The following is a 22,171-nucleotide window of genomic DNA, read 5'->3' on the forward strand; positions in this document are numbered from 1 at the left end:
GGAAAGATGCTACCTAATTGTGATTCTAATTTACATTGTATTAATGGTGATTGATGTTAACACATTTTGTTTAACTGTTGTCCATTTTATGCCTCTTTTAAAGAAATGTCTACTCAGGCCCTTGTCATTTTCTTTTCTTTGTGAGATGAGGTCTATCTATTTAGAAAAAGCCAAAGGCCTCCTCCTGCCTCCTTGTCTCAACTGCCAAGATTACAAGGGGTCTCCCATCCCGACAGTCGTTTGGATTCTTACCCAAATACATGGGTTTTGTTTTGCTTTTTTTCTTGCAGTTTAGTTGTTCATGTTCCTTAGATAATTTGTATAACAACCCTTTATAGCATATATCATTTGAAAATACTCCCTACCTTGCCCACATGCGCACACACACACACACACACACACACGCCACACACACGCACACATACACATACACAATCAGACATGGATTGTCTGTGTAAACTGTTCATTTCTTTTTCCTCCTGTGAAGAAGTTTTGCAGTGGGATATCCATCCCATTTCACTTTTTTTCCCCCCTGGGTTTTCTCCACTTTTGGGGTCAAAGCCAGAGAGCCATGTTCTACCCAGTGTCATGTAGTTTTTCTTCTTCTATGTTTTCTTATAGTTATTTCTCATTGTGAATTAGACTTATCACCCAGTTTTCTAGTTTTTTGTTTTTGTTTCTGTTTTTGTAAATCATGAGATAAGCATGTAGTCTAACACGTCTGCATGTGGGAATACACTTTTCTGAACAGCAGTTACTGAAGTGACTTTCTTTTTCCTTGTGTGTTCTTGGAATGTACCACGCAACAGGGAATGCATGATAACTACAGACTATGTGTATTCTGGGTGAAAGAGACACCAAGCACAAAAAATTTTCTCATGAAATGGAAAGTTGTGCCGTACTCTAATCGCAATTGACAGTGTGTTCTTGGATTCATTTTGGGGATCCATATAGGGTTTTATTGGTCAGTGTGTCTATCTTCTCTGTTTTCTTTTTGTTGTTGTTGCAATTACTTTGTACAGCATGAAAGTATTGGATGAGACATTAAGTATTGTTCATAATACTCATGATTGCCCTTAGTATGTGCATGCATATATGCATTTCTGTGTATGGATGCATGTTTACTTTCATTGACATCAGATTTTTGATAGGAATTGCACAGAACCAATAGAACACTTTGTGAAATGTCTACTTTTTTAATTTTTTTAGACAAGTCTCACTATGTAGGCTGGCCTGGAACTCACTATGTAGATCAGGCTGGCCTTAAAGAAGATAATTACCTGTTTTGTTTTTTTTTTTTTCATCAGTCTTTAATGCTATATGTCACAAAAATGAATTATTTTTCTTATCTCAGTGTCAAATCTTACCGTGTTAAAGTGGATTAGCATTTAAATGTGCCATTACATTTTGTTTACTAGCATTTTATTAAGTGCTTTTACATGTATACTTATGGAAATATGGTATATTTTGTTATATTTTCTTACAATTTTTTTGTCTTATTCTAGTTTGAAGGTAATGCTGTCCTGGAACTAGTCCCATTTCCCTTATTTTTAGAGAAATTTGGAGGGAATGTTTGGGTTGATACTAGTTTTTCTCTAAGTCACTCATCTGTAAAGTCATCAGAACAAGGGTGTCTCTTCATTGATAAGAGGCTTATGTTATCATTAATTTGATCTATTTATATTTTTGTGTGTGGTATACATATGTGTTTATGAATGTTCATATGTATGTTGGCACACACTTGTATGTAAAGTGTGAATACCAGACTTCTGTTGCTCTCCACCTTATATACCAAGTCAGGGCCTCTGGCTTGAACTCGGGACTCAATAGTTAAGCTGGTCTAACTCGTCAGCTTGCTCCAGGGATCCCCATCTCTGCCTCCAGCATGCCAGGGCTACACCAGTCTGTAATGCCACAGGCAGGCTGTGTTTACGTGCATGCTGGGTATCCTCACACTCATCCTCATGCTTGTGTGAAATAGTTCATTCTTCCGCAATGAGCTATTTCAATATTTCCATCCCTATTTCAATATGCTTTAAAATTTCCACTTGTTTCCATAGCAGACATATTAGTGGACCAAGACCATGTTTCTTTCCATGACTCTGTGCATTTTCTCAAATTCTTCCTGGTATTGATATCAAGTTTCAAGCCAGTATGACCAGAAAAGATGCTTGCTCTAACTCCAGTCTTCTTGAATTAGCTGAGGTTTGTGTTGGATCCTCAGGTAGGATCTGTCTTAAAGAAAGTTCTCTGATTGCTTGAAAATACTAGCATTTTGGGGTAGACAAATATGTGCAGTTAATTAGATTGAGTCTTCCCAAAATACTGATGAAGATTTGTGTTTCTTTTCCCTCATATGGATATCATGTTTTACTCCTACTAACTGCCCAGTGCTAAGCACATGAAGAAGCTTTTGTTGAACAGTTTCTTTATTTCACTTACACTCAAAATGTCTCCTGCATTACAGAGGCCTTGATATCGTCCACACTTGTATCTAGCAACACGAATGGTAAGTGATTCTGTGTCTTCCCAGATGCCGGAGCTCCCACCTACATGTATGAGTTTCAGTATCATCCAAGCTTCTCACCAGAAATGAGACCCAATAATGTGGTAGGAGATCATGGAGATGAAGTCTACTCTGTCTTTGGTGCCCCGATTTTAAGAGGTAATGGTGCTTTGGGGCCTGTGAGCTTGGGATTAGGAGGTCTGGGTTCTAGTCTTGTGTCTGTGGCCTTGAACACATTTTTCCTCTCTTGACATTCACTTCCCAACTCAGTGGAACAGTGCTGCACTCAACTGTCAAGTTCCAAGCCTTTCTCCCACTCCAACATACACAAGGAAAGTTACATACTCATGTGTAGCCAGCAATACTCTGTATTAAGATCTTGATCAGTAATAGCACCAAGAGAAAAGTATCACCCAGATGTCCCATTTGAAGACAAGAACACCACTGATGCTCCATTTCCCATTCAAAATAACCTATCGTTATGTGAGTGAGGATGAGGTCAAGATGTTTCAGACCATGAGTCTGTTGCCATGTGCATCTGACTGTCTGTATGTATACCTACCCACATGTAATGTTTTCCCTATATTATAATTAAGAATACAATATTTAAAGAGAACTTTTCAGAATGTATTCCGTACCTTAACTTCCAGCAGTTGATATGATTCATGACTGTGAGGCACCTCATGGCTCTTTATGACATACCCGGAGCAGCTCCCAGAGCCTTTGTGCATATAATTATAGGTTTGAGGGGAATACTTAAGGTGCAACCCTGTGATCCACTGGAATTCTTCATCTGTAGCATTTATGTATCAAGAAGGCTAACACTGGACATGGATGAGCTCCCGCAGAATGCACTACATGTCTGCTGTGTCTTAGATCAATCGTTCCCAAACTAAAAGTGTACAGCAACCAAGAAGAACCTTCTAGCAATGAAGATTTCGATTCCACAGCTTTGGTGTGAAAGCCCAAACTCTACTTTTCTAATACTCCCCTATGTGATATTGTTCTCCTTAGCTCATGAGCCATGAACTGAGTCAATAGATTATTTTTATTCCCCACAGAAGGTGCCTCAGAAGAGGAGATCAATCTCAGCAAGATGGTCATGAAATTCTGGGCAAACTTTGCTCAGAATGGGTGAGTCTGGTGACTCAGGTTGGCGGGTGAGATGAAACAATAAGGGAGATGAATAGGAAGGTGTGGCCTTTGCAAACTTAGGCAACTGGCTCCAACTCTGTGGCCACAAGACTCTGCCAGTGGTGTTCCCATTTCTTGTGGTGCACAGGTCTTTGGAAAAGATAAACCAAAGATCTCTATAAATATAGGAATGTGGGGAACACACAACAGCTTTAAGGAATTCTACTTGATTCTGTTTCCAGGAATCCCAATGGGAAAGGGCTGCCTCATTGGCCAGAGTATGACCAAAAGGAAGGGTATCTGCAGATTGGTGCCACCACCCAGCAAGCTCAGAGACTGAAAGACAAGGAAGTGGCTTTCTGGACTGAGCTCCTGGCTAAGAAGCCACTCCAGACAGGACATACTGAGCTGTGAATGGGAGGCTCCGCCAGCAGCCTCAGAAGGCCAGAGGAGCCCAAATGAGGCTACTCCAATGAAGGTGATTTTGACCAAGGATAGGCTATTGGGGAGACTAGGGAATTCTTAAGTGGGAGTGGACAGATGATATGGAGATATTTGCACAGGTAGATTCAATTTGGGAAATAAATATTGTTCTGTAAATCACATGAATATGGAGATGAATCTGTGCTTCTTGGAGAGAGGCCATGCCATCAGAAGATGCCTCTGCAGAAAATGTTTGGGGAATGATTATCCAGAAATCTAAAGGAAGACAGACATGGGGGAAGAGAAGTGGAAGCAGATAGATTTCCTTCTATCTGCTTCTGAGTGATGACGTCAGCACATGAAGGAATGGACATTTAAAGGGTTTAGTGGAGTGTTAAGGGGACACGGAGGCAAACAGAGTACAAACACTCTGGAAACACAGACCCAAGAAGGAGTTACACACATAACTGACTTTCTCATGCATACATGTAGTATGTTTATGAGAAAAAAATCAAGAACAGGTAAGGCATAGGCATGAAGCCTTGCTCAGAGTTCTTTATCCTGATGAATGAAATCCATAAGGGGAAGTACAAGGCTTTTTTGCCTCTGAAAGCTTGGTAAAGACTTACTGAGACTGAAGAAAAGTAATTAAGCACATACCTGGGTGAGGGCGGTAGGAAACTGTCCTGGGTAGTGTTATGAGCTGTTTATTGCTGTTCAGGAAGGGCAAAGTCACAGAGAATCTCCATTCTAATATCCAGACCATGCAGTCCTCTTAAGAATTCTGGGAATGGGATTGGATGGCACACTCCAGTTAGCAGGTATTGGTACCAATACCAGATTTCCAAGTATTGGAAATCTGACTGAAGAAAATGAAAGCACAGGAGAGATCCCCGTGAAGGGTATATCCATAGGTCAGGCCAAAAGCCGAGCACTGAGCAAGACATAAGCCCTTCAGAATCAGCCCTCACATAAGTGTTAACAATGCACTGGCTAATGTTAGCACAGTTTGGAGGAGGTAGTGGGTTATGGTAGCTAAGGAGAGAGCAAAAATCTTATACTACTTACATTCTACACTATAAAAATTCAAGTCCTTTATCATACATGTATGCGCGCACACACACATACTCACACGTGCATTATAAAAGAATGGCGTTTCACCAGACTAACAGAAAAGCAAAGAATGCTCATGTTTGTTCACAAAAGCCATCTACTTCAGTTTATTTTTATAGACATTGTATCAAATATTAAATGCAAAAATTACAGCCATGGAAAAGAAACCCCATTAATAAGAGACAGAATGATCATCAGCCCATCTAGATTGAGTAATAACACAAGTGTTGGGTCGAGCAGACTGGGGCTTTTAAATAATGATATAGGAAACTTAGATGCTCATGGGGTATTTTCAGCAGAGACACGGACACGGGAAGAAATGCTTCCAGCATTTTTATGTTTCCATGAACCCACAGCAAATTTCTGCTCACGGACTGACTGGGAGTCAGCCTGTTTTGCTCAGAGGAAGAGAAAGAAAGAAAGAAAAAAAAACTTTCAACAAATTACTGAGAGAAGTTTGTAGCAGGAAACCAGCCTGTAAGCCAGAGCTGGTAGGAAGCAAGTAGTCACGTGAGCTGGAGACGATCCAGCATCACCCAAGTGGCAGGGAAGGCTACAGTTTCAATGTACCACCACATGCCTCACACTCAGTGTGTATGTCATGAAACCACGACACATCGTAACTTCCGGAAGAGTATTCATCGCAGTGTGCTGGCCACTGAGATGAATACTGCCCTCTGTACCCCTAGGCTTGGCTGTGAGAACAACACTGGTGCTGCCCATTCCGCCTCATTTTGGTGATCAGAGTATCAGAGGAGTTACAATTCTATTGGCTCCACTTACAAAGTGCCCTGCTGGTCATGGTGAGCAATACGAATACAGTTCGGGAGACTCTGTGGGTTCCTTCCACTGTGTGGCTCTCAAGGATGGGATGCAGGTGGCCAGGCAGCAAGGGTCTGCACCCACTGAGCCGTCCCATAAACCCTTATTTTCCTCTTTCATTGTGTAGTTTCCCTCCCTTCTTTCACAGCTCTGTCCCTTCAATATTTTCTGTACTTTATAATAGTTACTTATTTGTAAACATTTATTACTTTCTAACAGAACAACATAAAAATAACACTGTTATTTTTCTCCTTTGTTTTTAATCTCCAAATAAAAATAACTGCCAATCTAAATTATTATGCCAACAAAGTTATTCTTCAAAATTGGAGGAAAAGAAAATGCTTCCAGAACACATAACTAAAGAAATTTGTGAGTGCTAAGCCAGAGTTACAGAAGTGAAGTAAAATCAGTCATGACAAAGGAGAAAGACTAAACCACAGTGAAAAAGAAAATAAGCAAATAAAGATCAGGTAGGGGGGAATCAAGCACTATTTAATTAAGAAGTAGCCAAATCTCTGGGTGAATAGAAGAAAAAGAAGCAGGCATGGACCACTCAAAACAACTAGAAGAAAAGAACGGAACAGGAGAACTAGTACTGACTGCTTAAAAACAATTCTGAATGTAAATGGCTTTAATACTCCAATTAAAAGACAGAGACTAGCTGATTGGACTTTTTTAAATGGACCCAACAATTTGTTGTTTTCAGGAAACTCATTTCACCATGAAAATGTTCCACAGGGAGGAAACACATCAAGTAAATTGAATCTGAAAGCAAATAAGAGAAGTTATAGTTATACCTAACTCAACAAACTTCATGACAAAATGAGTCAGAAGAGACATTGATGAAGACAGAAACATATCACAAGATACAGTAATTGCAAGTAGTGCCTGTTCACAGATTGTTGGGGCACCAACATAGTAACGATTATAATTGACAGGGACTCTAGTACAATGCCCTACTCTTACCAATACATAGATCATCAAAATTTAAAAAGTGATTAAATAGTAGAATTAAATTACCCTAAATATCATATGGACTTAACAGAAATTCACAAAGTATTCCATCTCACAGATACAGAATCCACATTAATTTTATCCTCTTATGTTTTCCAAACAGGTCATATTTTAGACAATAAAGTAAGTCTTAGCAAGCATAAAATAATTTATAAGTATAAAAATTATAATAACTTCTCTCATTGTATCAGATCGTAAGGGAATAAAGCCTTAAAACCTAGAGAAAAGTATGTAAAATGGAGATTGAACAATATAATTTTCAATGAACAATGATTCATTTAAGAAATAGAGGGAAGAGGGAGAGGATTGCAAAAATTCCTTAAATGAAATGAAAACAGAAATACAATATATAGGACCCACATAAAACAAAAGTAGTCCTGGAGAAAATTTTATATCATGACTGTCTATACTTTAAAAGTCAGTGCATCAAATAGACTTAAATTTACAGAATAGTCCTTTCCAGAGCTGTAGCTATTATTTTATCAGTTCATAAAACTTTTTCCAAAATGGATCAGTTGAAGAGATTGAATTTTTTATTTATTTATGTTTATTGTTTTAATTCACTTTACATCCTTGTTGTAGGCCCATCCCTCGTCCCTCAGCAAAAAATGCCCAATGTGGAAAATGAAAAGAAAACTAGAGATGCACAGATTTGAAGTCACAAAAATCAGCTTTATGAGAGGAGTGACTGAGAAAGCTGGACAGAGTGCTTGTGATCCAGTTATGGAATGTTATCAAAAACTTTGATCTATTGTTTAATGCTACGATCTGTAATTAAGAGTTACACAAATTAAACTACTTAAAGACTAACCTAAGAAGGAGATTTAATCTTAAAGAAATTTAAAATTTCTAGAATCAAATGAAACTGGGAACACGAGTAACCTAGTAGTGCATCTAGAGGACTTAAACCATATACAAACCAAATACACAGTAGTGGAATGAAAAAGCTACCCAGACACGAGAGCATGAAGAGGCTGCGTTGTGAGAACAGGCTAGGACCAGCAATTACAATGACACACCAACCCCATGAAAGGGAGGCCACACACTTTGGTAAATGTTTGAAGAATCTGTATATACATGCATGCATGGATGATTAGAAGCAAGGACTGTGGTCAGCGGAGTTCATTCACTATTAGAACACTGTGTTCAAAAGTCTTTCTCTGAAAAGTAGACTTCCTTGACCCTGAGTATGCTCTGCGACCAGGCAGGTCACTTGGCAGGACTACTACAAAGATAATTTAGGAATCATCTGAAGGTTGACAGAGGGTAAGATTCCTTCCTATCTTGAGAGCATGAATTCTAGGAGATGCTAGTCTGTGGAGGCTGAGAAATGTTTCCTCATTTCCAGCTGAACAGTGCGGGGATGTGAGGTACTCTAAAGTGGGCAGCTTCGTACAAGGTCCCCAGACCAACACTTCCCACTACTTACAGGTACCTGCCTGCTGCTGTCTGCTCTTGAGAGTTCAAGGTGCATTGAGCCAAAAGCACTGCAGGGAGAAGGGCTTACATAACAAGCAGTTGGATGGGTTTCTGGCCACTTGAAATCTGAGTATTGGGTACTGGCTGTTCAGATAAAAGTGGGTAAACTCTTAGTAGGTGTGGCTTGAAGGTCCCAACTGACACCCGGGCAGCTCTTTGGAAGGGAGAGGGTGGTTTTTTTTTTTTGTTTGTTTGTTTTTTTTTTTGTCATCTTAGATTACATAACTGGGCGGATTGAGCAACACTTAGGGAGGCAGGACCTTGGGTCCACAACAGCATTGCTAAAGCAGCAGATATCACACAGACCCACGGAACCCTTGTCCTTCCACAATGAGGCTCTACCCTCTGGTCTTGCTTTCTCTTGCTGCTTACACAGTTTGGGGTAAGTTCTTCTGGGTTACAAATGCCTGGGTTACATTTTTCAGTCTTTGTTCTGTGCACAAGTAGATGACAATGTGTGCAGGGCAAGGACAAAACAGCCCCAGTCGCTTGGTGATATTTACTTTCTGTGCTTGAATAGTGCATCAAAGTTCCAAAGAACCTTAGTCTCACAGAGACATAGGGGAGGACAGACACCAGGAGACCCAGCTACAGGAGACCCAGCAGGGCTGAACAAAGCTTAGCCTGTTTCCCTGTGATTCTTAGGCAAAGCCGCAAGCAGGTCACAGAGAGAGGCAGAGCAGAATGTTGAAAGCATAGACTCAGGAGTCAGATATAAGGCTGGCTCCTAACTAATAACTCCAACTTGATATCCTAAACTTTGCAGTGCCTAGGTGACCCCATCTCTAAAGCAAGGATGACAGAAGCTCCTTTTTTCACTGAGGACAAAATGAGTGGTTGCTGCTGCTTCCATACTTAAGATGGCTGTAGGTCTAGAGATTAAGTTAGGTTAAGAGACAGGCAAAACATTTGGCTGAAAGCTTAATGCATTCATTGAAAATTTGACATGGCTAAATCAGACTGTTGAAATTTTGATTTCACACTCAAGCTCCCAAAATACAGGGACATGTCACTGGGGTGGTGTACAATAGGAAACAATGAGGTCAGTCAGGGGTCAGGGCAGGAGAGGGAGAGGGGCAAGAGCCATCAGTGTAGTTTTACCTGGAAGGAAGAGAGGGGTGTGGTGGCATGGAGGTGGTTACATGGAGTTCTTTGGGAGGTTTGGAGATAGAGAAGTGTCTTTAGGTTTTTTGGTGTCTAGATCTTAGAGATCAGGACCAACAAGGGGGCCTGAGATTCAGATAAAGTAGGAAGCTGGGGGATAGAGCTTGCATTAGTTGGGCCCTGGGGATTACAATTCTCCCAGGACATGCAGAGACTCTTGCACCAAAGGAACAGATATAGAAAGCAAAATCTGCCGTCATAAGTGGCGAGGGGCAGGGTGGGCATGCAGCGGGGAGGTTAGGCATACATCCATGCTACTCTATGGAAGACAAAATGAAGCAATCTGGGAATGCATTCCCCTAATGTAAAAGATGTCCAGGTCTGTCTCTGGCTCTGGTGTCTAGCCCAGTGCTCAGCCATCAGAACCCTGAAAGCTGTTTCTGTGTAACAGTGCGAGGCATAACAATAAGGCACAGTAAGAGTGGGCAGAAATTCAGGGTGTAAAGATGTTTGGTTGCTGGCTAGCCTGCAATCCAACCCTGTTTTCATCTTTATGTAGTCAGTAAACATTGCTTTGAAATCTTGCCTCTTCACCTGGCAAGGCTTCTTTGAGAATTATGTAAAGAGAGTGAATGTACTTGGGCACACAGTAAGTGTTCCGTAAGGCACTATGCTGTTTCATAATTTTAATACGTAATTACATAATATCTGTGCCATTGTTGCTAATCTGCTTGACCTGGGTCATCTGTTTCTACCCAGTTCCAGGGAGAAGGTTTTCACTGAACTAACACAGGCTACCCTGGGCTATTTCTCCTCAGGCTTCACCTTCCTTTACCTCTTTAAACTGCCGAATGCACTTGCCAGCCTTTCACCCCCTTCTGCATGGCCTTCCAGCATGTCCTAAAGTAGACTCTGTATGCACATGTCTACCAGAACATTCATCATTGTTTGTAATAACTAGTTATCAACAAGAAGAACATTCACAAAAAGCAGCTGGCAGTTGAGAGCAGGAGACAGAGAAGCTGGATTCCCATGAGAAATTTTCAGTTCTATTGGTCATTTCCCACTAAATTTGGAATTTCCCTTTCTTTTCCAGCCATAAGCTTTGAGGAAGATGACCTATTACCTGTATTGAAAGGGAAACAGATGAAGAATGATGGAACAGGCCTTACCCAATGAGAAATGTTCTCATAAACTGAGACCCTTGAGGTCAGACAAGAGAGGACATCAGGGTGGCCATGACCAAATGTCTGTAAGTCCACCAGCCATGTAAACACCAGCTTGGTTTGTGCAGGTCCCACAATGGGTAGAAGCAGGACAGGTGAGGAAGTTGCAGTGGACAGTCTATTCTGCAAGAATGGAGACAATAGGGCAAGTGGTTTTGATGACCAAGTCTCTTCTCTGAAAGACCATGCTCAGAGCCCTGAGAAGAATATTCTAGAAGCTTGTTGTCTGCTTTATCATGAAAAGTTTTCTGCTGCTGATTTGTCTACTAAGTCAAACCCAATCCCTTACCAAGTCACTCAGGTCTTCCCCAGGGTGCATGTTCTCATCCAGGATTAGCTTTCTTTCTCATGGACTCCTTCAAGTGGCAGTCATAGCACACCCACCCTTCCCAGATAGGTTGTTGTGTTGTCTGTTAGTCACAGCACTCTATCTCATTACTTCTGTATCATTCCCACCCTTTTCATGTTTCCCCTGGTCACTCATCCCCACACTGTAAGTCACAGCTCTTCTGTGACCAATAAGGAGGCCTCATTATTCCCTCTTCCAGCTGCTATGTCCTCTTCCTGACTCCACCCCCCCCCCCAGATACAGTCTCAAGCGTCTCAACATTAAGTTCAATGTGTCTGTTGCCATCCCTACAAGGTGAGCCCTCCTGTAGTCAGGGACCACTCTTGTCCATCCTCTCACCCAGCTTACAGCTCCGCACCAGGATCCTAGCAGATGAACATTTCCAGTGGAAACCAAAGCTCATCATCAAGCACTTCTTTCTACAGTGACTTAGGCTGGATGCTTTTAAGCCAGCAATACACATTAGTCATTAATCAGCCCTCTGAGATAAGGACAATTTTCTTCACTCTGATTTTATGTAAGAAGCAAATACGACCCGGAAGGGTTCCGGTGATTTTTATCAATGTGTCCGTCCTAAAGTGACAGATCCACCAGGAATGTAGGTCTGCCTTTTCCCTACTGATGTGTTCTCATTTCTTCTTGTCCAACAGGGTACCCCTCCTCACCACCTGTGGTGAACACTGTTAATGGCAAAGTCCTGGGGAAGTATGTCAATTTAGAAGGATTTGCACAGCCTGTGGCTGTTTTCCTGGGAGTCCCCTTTGCCAAACCTCCTCTTGGCTCCTTGAGGTTTGCACCACCACAGCCTGCAGATCCCTGGAGCTTCGTGAAGAACACCACCTCCTATCCTCCTATGTAAGCCACTGGAGCAGGCCTTTTTCAAAGTAAAGGGAATGAGGATGTTTTATCCTGTCTTGAGACTTGGCATTCCTTCGGAGTGGGTAGGTGGGCTTATGTGAATGAAGAGAACAATGAAGATGACTTCAACTTCTCACACCCAGGTTTATCCATCCACCTAGTCACAGCTGAACAATAGTTGGTGTCCCCCAGTCAGTCTTGGAACCCAGTGGGAAAGCCCAAGGAGTCCAGAGAGCCTTCTAAAAATGTCAGAGCAGGGAGTATTTGTTCTTTCAGCGTGGTACTTTGGAGGGTTTCTGGAATTTCTTTCCTGGCGGTGTCTTCTAAAAAATTTTATTTGCTCTGTTTCCCATTCTGATTGCAAATGTAAGACACAAATATTAAAAATGGAAAAGTCTTGGAAATACACAGAAGCAACTGTAACAAAGTTTAAAAATTCATGCACAATTCAGTTACTCAGAGAGAATTCCTGCTGGCATTTGAGGTCGTGGTCCAAGTCTTTTGTCTGTGTTTGTACTCCCTTTATACAGGGGTTATGAATGTGGAAAATTTGGGAGACTCCTTGCACATTTATAACATCAGCATTATTCTTCACTTATTACTGCAGCAGCCAAGGTTCAACAGTTATATTAAGTGACTATGAAACTAGACTTTATGAAACCAATCTTTTATTCAGGTTAAGGTCTTCCCATGTCCTTAACAGTATAGGAACACTGTGATGAATTTGTAATCAAATCATTGCATGTGATCATGCGGATTTGGGATAAATTCAAGAGGTGACATTTCTCAGTCAATGAATAGGAATTTGATTAGGAAATATTTAAATTGCACACACTTCTCCTGTCGAAGCATGAAAACCTCTGTTCAGTGGAACTTTCCCCATGCTTTGCCTTGCTCATAATGTGTGCATTAGATAAGCAACATGAGATCATAAGAATAAAAAAATGCAAAGTTGGTCTATAGTAGAAAGTTCTAACCACTAGTAAGGTTGAATTCTTCATCCCTTACTGGTCACTCAGTTCCTAGTTCTGTGAATTATGATCCTTTCTCCCATTGGGTAGAAAAAATTACCTTGGCTAGAGACTTGAAAGTCACCGTTTCTATTCCTCTTCTGCCATGCAACGGCTGTGGAGGCATTTGAGCACCTCCACTTTTTCTTTGACATACGGGAAGCCAGGTACCATCTGTGAAACAGGATAATGGACATCCAGGGCTGATATGTCATAAGTGACTTTACCAAAAGAGAAGATGATTAGTGCCCAGAACTCTGAAGAACTCAATCACTGCTAGCAATTCCACTCTATACTGGACTTGTGGGACCATTACTCAGGGAAGCCCACATTGATTGTCGATGGGATGGGAACATAAAAGAACCTTAGCAGGCCTGATGGTGAGGCTCTTCTTGACAGCGCTCGCTCACCTCACTGGCCTGGCAGGCTAAAACCAGAGCAACAGCACCTCTATCCTATAACAGGCTATCATTGTAGGTTATTTCCCTGGTTGATGGAAGACTCCCAAGGAGAAGCGCATGGTTACCTACAGAAACATTGTCACCCCACAACTCACTGAACGAGCCCAGCAGGGTGCAGAGCCCTGTACGGACAATGCAGGAAACAGTATTGTCTAGGGCAGAGGTCAGCTTCTCAGAGGGCCTCTGTTCATGGTCCATGGAACCCCAAAAGCTCCAGAAATGGGGAAATACCAACTCCTCCCTCTGTAGGCTTTGGGGAAGCTAGAGTCTCAGTAGCTCCACGAGGAACCTAAAGACTCTCTAATCTCTGACAATGACTTCAACCCAGTGAGAATAACATAAGTTATGTGCTCAAAACTCCAGGTACAAGGTCAGAGCCCAGGCAGTATGTCCAAGCTTCAATCTAGTGGAACCTCAGCTATTCTCTCTCCCCTTCCAGGTGCTCCCAGGATGCAGTTGGAGGACAGGTGCTCTCAGAGCTCTTCACCAACAGAAAGGAGAACATTCCTCTACAGTTTTCTGAAGACTGTCTTTACCTGAATATTTACACTCCTGCTGACTTGACAAAGAATAGCCGGCTGCCGGTAGGTATGGGAACTACTGGACCAGAGATCTGAGTTCAGCCTCCAGTTCTTCTAGGCAACCAGAAAGGGATGAAGGCAGATGGTAGCAGCTCCCTTTCACAGTGTGACCTCATGTTTTCCAGTAACATCAGATTTACGTGGAGATCACAGCACATTTGGAGCATATGTCTTAAATTTCTCGTTTTTTTTCTTCACAGACATAGAAGGGAAAGGATGGTTACTTTTTGTTACTAGGTTAGACTTTGATCCACAGCGAAGCTAAATCTCAGTGGTCAGAGAAGCTGACGCTCTGGTAGAGACGGGAGAGCACATGGAAGGATGCTACAAGACTCAGATCCTCTGACCATCATCCCTGTGCTTTTTACAGTGTCTGGGAGGGAGGGATATGTTGCATTCATCCTCAGGTCACGTGTGATGAATGTGAAAACTTTCCTTGTCAGGTGAAGGCTTTCACTGTCCCATGAAGGAATAAGGAGTAAGGACTCTGGGGCGGTCCCATCAGCACTTTCCCTGCCTTTAGGAAGCACTCTGGGACGTTAACTTTAGTATATTTCTCTGTCTAGCTCCCTTGGGCACAGTGTGATGACCAAGGGAGTCATTTCACTTGGAAATAAAGTGCCAGAGATGAGCAGATGGCAAGATATAGATCACAGGGTTGAAGAAGAGTCTTTTGAAAGAGAAGGTGATTTTCTGAGTTGTAAGAAGCCAACACCCAACAAATTTCCCAGAAGCCCTTTTGTGTGGATCCTAACAGTGGAGTATATGTGTAGATTTGTGTGCTGAAATTTATTGCTCCACATGCTTAGCATGCACTGGGAGATAAGGATAGACATTAGTCTCAAAAACACACATGGCTTTCTATAACTTTAAAACACCGTCAGAATTGATCATTAGTTTACACTCTTTTATTTCTTTCCTTATTGATATGTTAATTTTTAAAAGAAAACATGATGATACCTCCTCGCAAGCTCAAGTCTATTAAACTACGTGGTACATAGTAGTTTTGGAGATAAGGCTAGCAAAAGACTGAAGACTTTCTGGAGAAATCAAATATGAGATGGGGTTAGCAGGGTGGTGGGATTTGCGTGTGCAAAAAAGGAGTAGCTGTGTGTCTCACCAGATAAACACTTACCTATGGGACACTCTAGTCCACCAGGAGTTACCTAGGATAAAATGAAGAAGAAATACAGAAGCCGGTCATTTCACGTTCACCCAGGCATAGTGTGATGAGACTGGGAGCAGGGGGATCAATGTCTTTGACCTTTGAACTGTTCCCATGATACTGTTCTCAGTATGAGAATCTTGGGAGTATCTGAGAAATGAGACACATAGGGGTACAATGTTATGTTACATGCCAGGCAGGAGCTGGGAGAGCTTAAAAGAGAGATACATGTTATAGCTTTGCTGGGAGTTGCTGTGATCTGAGTGATGACCACAGTGACCATACATTAGAGGTTGGTGACCCAACCAAATAACCTTCGCTGTGATCCGAAGTCTGCTATCTGTGACCCGACCCCCCAGCAGCACCAAAAGCATCACTGCACTGATGCTATGGGCTGCAGGACTGGTTATGTTCTTGTCCAGGTGATGGTGTGGATCCATGGAGGTGGGCTGGTGGTGGGCGGAGCATCCACCTACGATGGACTGGCCCTCTCTGCCCATGAAAATGTGGTGGTGGTGACCATTCAGTATCGTCTTGGCATCTGGGGATTCTTCAGGTAAGTTATTGGACTCTCCTCACTGCACATTAGCATTACATTGGTCTGTTTCCTGCTAATAAGAAAAAATACCCGAAGCTAGTTAATTCTAAAGCACTAATTTTATAGAACACAAGATGTGAGAGGCTGAAAGTGGAAGACTGACTGGTTCAATCAACTAGGCTAATGTTGAAGGCTCTTGGCAGGGAAAAACATGGTAGAAGAACAGATGCACATGAAAAGACCATATGATGAGGCTCGGAGCTCATGTGATGAGATCTTGCTATTTTAATTTTGTTTAAAGATTTACTTATTTTTATTTTATGCATATGGGTGTTTTACCTACATACATGTCTGTACACCATGTAACTGATAGCCTACAACGGCAGGCAGAGGAACGGGAGTTATGGTTGATTGTGGGATGCCATTGGGTACTTGGAATCAAACCTAGATACTTGATAAGAGCGGAGAGTACTGTTATGCACTGAGCCGTCTCTCCAGCCCAAATCTTTCTGTTTTATAGCAAAGTACATTCTGATGAACTAGGTACTATGAGTTCTTTTCTGAGAGATGTGCACTCAATCACATAATCACCTTGCCCTTGACCTCACCTGTTACATGTTCTTTTGCAGATAAATAATGTCACGCCACAATAGAAACCAGAATACTAGCAATGAACTACTGGAGAACAGCCATATCCATGCCATAGCAGTCACTACAACCCTCTGCTTTCACTCTAATCTATGACTTGAGTCTGCAGCAGGGATAATTATTAGAACAATTTATTATTATAAACTTGCCATTCTAATACCACGGTTGTTTCACTCAGAGTGTTCTTTGAGACAGGAAGTCCTGTCATCATGTCTCTGCACAGTGTCTCCACATTACTTGTAATGACACAGACGTGCTCTCCAAGGCTCACAGCATCTACATTTATACTGTTAGTCCTACACTCTGGGGTCTTTGCACCTGCAGCTTCTCCTGGATATTCCATTCCTTGGATATTCACAAGACCTGTGTCCTCATTTTATTCAGGTCTCCACCTATCTCAAAGAGGCCTTTCTCAGTGAAGATACCTAAAACATCACCCCACAGGCCCACATCTGCCATGGGCTTTCACCTGATTTTCTTTTTTAACTATCAGCAATCATTCACATTTCATTTTCTGGTTCCTGGTCTGCCGTGTGAGCTAAGTGTGGTCAGAGATTGGCAGTTTCTTCTCGGCTGTGCTGCAGCTCCTAGCAGTGCTAGATGCAATACTGGCTCCTCAGTAATAGCCTCTGGAAGATGAGCATAAAGCCCCATAGAGAACAATGCTGCAGAAATGAGAATCAGATAGACTTCTTTATGAGGGGTGCCATGCACAGCCTAATTCTGGGGTGTTTGTTGCAGGCTCCCAGCCCATTTGAAGTATTGAGATCTATGCAAAATTTGCCATGACATCTCTCGCTAGACTCTAATCTGTTCTCTTGCAGCACGGGGGATGAACACAGCCGGGGGAACTGGGGTCACTTGGACCAGGTGGCTGCACTTCGCTGGGTCCGAGACAACATTGCCAACTTTGGGGGCAACCCAGGCTCTGTGACCATCTTTGGAGAGTCAGCAGGAGGTTTCAGTGTCTCTGTTCTTGTAAGTGCTCCTAACACCAGGAAAAAAAAAAAACAAAACTCAAGTTCATGTTTCTGAACCTCCTAAAAACCATCCATCATCCAATCCAGCTATGAGCATCTTTGCTAACAAGACTGTATTCACAACACATCATCAGAAGCAGCTGAAGACCAATATGTCCCTTTTCCCTTGGGAAGCTCGAGCATAGTTCACATACAGGCACTCAAGAATTTCCAGCTTCTCGTTTGTTCTCTCTTCTCTCTGTCTCTGTCTGTCTGTCTGTCTGTCTACTTCTCTCTCTCTCTCTTTCACACACATACACACATTATTTTTTTTCTGGAATGTGGGCATAGGTAAAAAGTACAGATAGGAGTGTAAATTCTAGAATGAGTTAGATCAAGTGTTCTTGTTTGGCTTTAAGCCAGATCTACTCATTGAGGAAAGTCAAAAGCCTGAAAACAGAATGGAGCTTCTCCTGAGGAGGTAAGACAGCTTCTCCATGCCCAAGAGGGAGAGCAACCAACTTTAAAGAACACAGACATCCTAAGGAATTAAGTGTGAGGATGGCTGGAGGGATAGGAGGTGAAACAGGGAGGGATGGGGCACAAACATGGGCCACAGATGCAGACAGGGGACATGAAGTGTCTTAGTGTGTAACACTGAGCTAGACGGACAGTTAGAGAACGTACAGAAGGTTCCATGAGCTGTAAGAAACTGCTTTGGTGCTGAGTAGAGAATAATTAGTATTAATGTATATTTCCGACATATATTGGTTTTATATTCAGAAGGCAAAATGTCTAAGTAGAGAAAAAAATACAGATTAATTCAAAATATAAAGCTATCCATCTCCTTGCCACCCAGGGATTTTTATGTAAGAGTTTTATGTTTATTTATCTAATCTTTTCTCACAATTTTTTTCTCTCTGTATCATCTATTTGTCTTTCATTTCATGAATAATCTCTTTTTTTCTTTCTTACCAGTATGTTTCTACATTTGGTCTTCAATTCTTTTACCCAAAATAAAATTTAATATACCATAATACCACAAAAATATTTTTTAAATATAAAACATTTCTTTAGTATTATCTTTTACAATTGCATAATATTTCATGGTAGGAATAAATTCTTACTGCCAAATTTTATAATACTAGAATCTTGGGTTGTTTCCAAGTTTTACTATTAGCAAAGAATAAGCATTCTTTGACATTTTTACAGGCCTCCATTATTCTTATTCTTAAGACATAGTCTGAAGAATGGAAATGAAAGGACAGAATCTGCAGCTCAGGGTTAATAGTCTTTCCAGTTGTCCTCATGAGCACCTGCCACATGAGTCCTGCTCTGTCTCTTACTCGGGTCTCTGTTTCCATCTCATTTATGTTGAGAATGTCAGGCCAAAGAGAAGTCTGGGAACAGACCAGGAGTCGTGAGGAGCTGTCATGTTCACAGCCCCGTAGTCCCCATGTGAATGGCCAGAACAGAAGAACAGCTAGAGGGGAAGCCTTAAAGAACAAGTGTTCCACATAGTAATGGGAAGAGGGATTGCCTCTGACATAATCTGATTGGCCTGCTCTTTGATCACTTCCCCCTGTGGGGGGAGCAGCCTTACCAGGCCACAGAAGATGACAATGCAGCCACTTCTGATGAGATCTGACAAACTAGGATCAGAAGGAAGGAGAGGAGGACCTCCCCTATCAGTGGACTTGGGGAGGGGCATGTGTGAAGAAGGGGGAGGGAGGGTGGGATCAGGAGGGGAGGAGGGAGGAGCTTATGGGGGGATACAAAGTGAATAAAGTGTAATTAATAAAAAAATAATAAAAATAAAAAATAAAAAAAGGAATAAGCGTTCCACTGACCATTCTTGTAAGCATACACCCTCCTCTTCTTCTCTTCCCTGCCAGGTGTTGTCTCCTCTGGCCAGGAACCTCTTCCACAGGGCCATTTCAGAGAGTGGCGTGTCTCTCACTAATGCTCTGGTCACAAAAGATGCCAAGCCCATTGCTGAGGTAAGAATGACTATGAAGAGCATCTGCGTCTCTTGCTCTCCTGGGACCCTCAGGTTGTTCTTTCCATGGGGTTCAGCTGACATGCGCAGGGGAGACCTGACGGGAGAATGGCTGAGTAGGAAGGAATGCTAAGGCTCTATCTAAACCACACTATCCATGCAGGTTCCAAGTCCCTTCTGTGATTCATTATTATGTAGATGTCCCACTATCCTGCACATGTTTTAGTATGGAAAGGCACCGCATATACATCATCTCTCCCTATAAATAGGCACAATCAGCACCACCATCTGTGTGTGGAGAAAGTGGGGCAAAAAGAGATTTTATTTTTTATGGCTTATGTACAAGGAAGTGATATTTAACACCAGACAAACCTCCATAACAATGACATCCTTAGATGCACTGAAATCCAAGAACATCATGTGTATTTTGTGTTGTTAGAGATAAGTGTATTAATGGGAGTAATTGACAGTAAAGGAGATACTGGTTGCGTATCCAACTCATTTGACTATCCCAGTTAGTGGCAGAGACAACACGCTGTATGATCAGCAGCCAAACTTACTTGTCTAGAGTACATTTTTCAAACTTCTCTTGTCTTTAGAATTTGGTTGTGGGATCCGGGCATAATAACAGTTGCCTGTAATGCCAGCGCTTTGAGGAACAGAAGTAGGAACGCTGCTATAAGGTTTAGAAATGCCTGGTTTATATAAAAATTTCAAGACCAGCAAGAACTGCATGATCTTCCCAATGGACAGATGATAGATAGATAGATAGATAGATAGATAGATAGATAGATAGATAGATAGATAGATAGATGAATAGGAAATAGATAATAGATAACAAATAATAAATGATAGACACACAAAGAGATCATAGGGAGGGATGGAGATAGAGAGGGAGAAAAATTGAATACAGGATAGAATGCGTTATGTACATTAATGGAGAGTGTAGTCATTTTTCTTAACCTCTGCTGTTGCCTGTGATCTCTGGCAGCTGGTTTCTACTCTTTCTGGGTGTAAAACCACCACATCAGCTGTTATGGTCCATTGCCTACGCCAGAAAACAGAGGATGAGCTCTTGGAAACCTCACTAAAACTGGTAAGTATATCCATTCTACATTCATAGAGTGGTATCTTCATCTGTTCAGCTGAAAGTATTCCAACAATAACAATGAAAAACTCTATGATATCCCCCTAAATTATTTTTTGAACAGTCTTGTTTTCTGATGTATCTTAATGACCTGTGAATTAACACTAGCCTTGATTTGGGGGATTGAGAATATTCAGCATGTTTTTCAGAAAAACATCACAAGATTATTTGGCACAGAAACTGAATTATACCATAATTTTCTGACACAATTTTCCAGATTTTCTTATGCTGCCTTAATAGGGTTTAAGACAGACATTTATATCCCCATTCAGTCATCTACCATCAATTAGTCCATCCTCCTGCTCATCCTACAATTAATATCCTTTCATCAAAGGTTAGCAGGATATTCCTAACTTGCCATTCATCTCTATTTCAGTGTGCCCTTAATCCAAGAACCATTCAGCCAATTTATACCTACATTTCTTTCCAAGTCCTTACCAGTCCTACTTTTATTGGTCAACCTCACATATCTGCCCATTCAGCTGTCAATCTATCATCCATCTAGTCATCCAAAGCTTGTGGAAGTAATGCTGACAAAAACTGAACATGTTTCTGTCTTACAGAGAACTACTCATAGAGAGACCCAGTCATGTACTTACAGAGTTAAAAGTGACCGTATAGAGAAAGAATACATTCACTATAGTTATTGGGGATAGTTCTTGGAGAAGTGACATTTGAGGGATGAAGGCAGTCATGGGAATCTTCGATCACAAGGAAACATAGCAGGACAAACATGCAGAGAAAAGAGCACACAAAATCTTAAGAGCTACCACATTTGGGGGGAGGGGGTTCATTGTTGTTATAAACAAGCTCAAGAATCACCTGAGGTCTTGGCCTCTCTATCTGGACAATGGACACTTCAGGATACTTGTGGGACCCCTGGCAGGCTTCTCCCTCTTTGTCCATGGACTGAATCAATATGGCCTGGTGCTTTGGTCATTAGGTTCATAAAAGGAGGCCAAGATATTCACAGAATTTAAATAGCTATATTCTAATAGTAGAAGAAAGCAAATATTCCAAGCATTTTCTGTGTGACACAAGAGAACCATATTATTTCAGAAATAGTTGGTGACTTTGGAAAATTCAGGGAACCTACGATCCAGGATACCTTGAGATTATCTGAGCTCTTGAGGAGGTGTTTCCATGATTATATATTGCTCCATAATGCATGCGCACATGCATACACACACACACACACACACACACACACACACACACACACAGTGTAATAATCACTGATGGAGGCATGTCCTGCAGTGGAGTGGGTCTTAGCAGTTACTTCTCCATAGAGGTTATACCTAATAGCTAAAGTGTAGTGTTGTTACCAATGGTGGAATCTTTATGGGGGGGGGTTCAGTCTCTTATTCAAAGATTTAAAATATAAGCCCTTACAAATGTCATAATAGCAAAAAAGAAAACTTTATTCAAAGGTGAAATGATAACACATATCAGAAAGAAACACAGTGAGAGTAGACTACATGAGTGAGAGGACTTAAGGGTTCCAAGGAATGTTTGGGGCTTCCTTCCATGAGGACCAGAAGAAGGAGTTCAGTTACTGAGTGACATAGTGTGGATGCATTCCTATTTTGATAGACAGACATGGATTAGATAAGGCTTTTTCTAACGGTGCATGCT

At 41.6% G+C, this 22,171-nt stretch overlaps 2 protein-coding genes across 5 annotated transcripts in view; both read left to right on the plus strand.

The window, feature by feature from the left end:
• LOC110562845 (carboxylesterase 1E) overlaps positions 1–12,014 on the plus strand; it is a 34,830-nt gene extending 22,816 nt beyond the window's left edge. For 3 of the 4 annotated variants that reach the window (XM_021659727.2, XM_060392217.1, XM_060392216.1), the window contains 3 exons: positions 2,534–2,665; positions 3,568–3,640; positions 3,883–4,249. In XM_021659727.2, coding sequence (XP_021515402.1) covers positions 2,534–2,665; positions 3,568–3,640; positions 3,883–4,054 — 377 coding nt within the window. In that variant the 3' untranslated portion in view covers positions 4,055–4,249. Of the gene's footprint in view, positions 1–2,533; positions 2,666–3,567; positions 3,641–3,882; positions 4,250–5,865; positions 5,980–10,691; positions 10,848–11,820 lie in introns of those variants that run through there. The other variant, XR_009594596.1, reaches the window with a different exon arrangement.
• Positions 8,720–22,171, plus strand: part of LOC110562840 (carboxylesterase 1D) — a 28,301-nt gene continuing 14,849 nt past the window's right edge. Inside the window, exons 1-7 of the mRNA XM_021659724.2 lie at positions 8,720–8,873; positions 11,821–12,025; positions 13,939–14,083; positions 15,668–15,801; positions 17,256–17,409; positions 19,286–19,390; positions 20,381–20,485. Coding sequence (XP_021515399.1) covers positions 8,822–8,873; positions 11,821–12,025; positions 13,939–14,083; positions 15,668–15,801; positions 17,256–17,409; positions 19,286–19,390; positions 20,381–20,485 — 900 coding nt within the window. The 5' untranslated portion in view covers positions 8,720–8,821. The remainder of the gene's footprint in view (positions 8,874–11,820; positions 12,026–13,938; positions 14,084–15,667; positions 15,802–17,255; positions 17,410–19,285; positions 19,391–20,380; positions 20,486–22,171) is intronic.

The sequence above is a fragment of the Meriones unguiculatus genome, chromosome 10 (genome assembly GCF_030254825.1).
Source record: "Meriones unguiculatus strain TT.TT164.6M chromosome 10, Bangor_MerUng_6.1, whole genome shotgun sequence".
Classification (NCBI taxonomy): Eukaryota; Metazoa; Chordata; class Mammalia; order Rodentia; family Muridae; genus Meriones; species Meriones unguiculatus.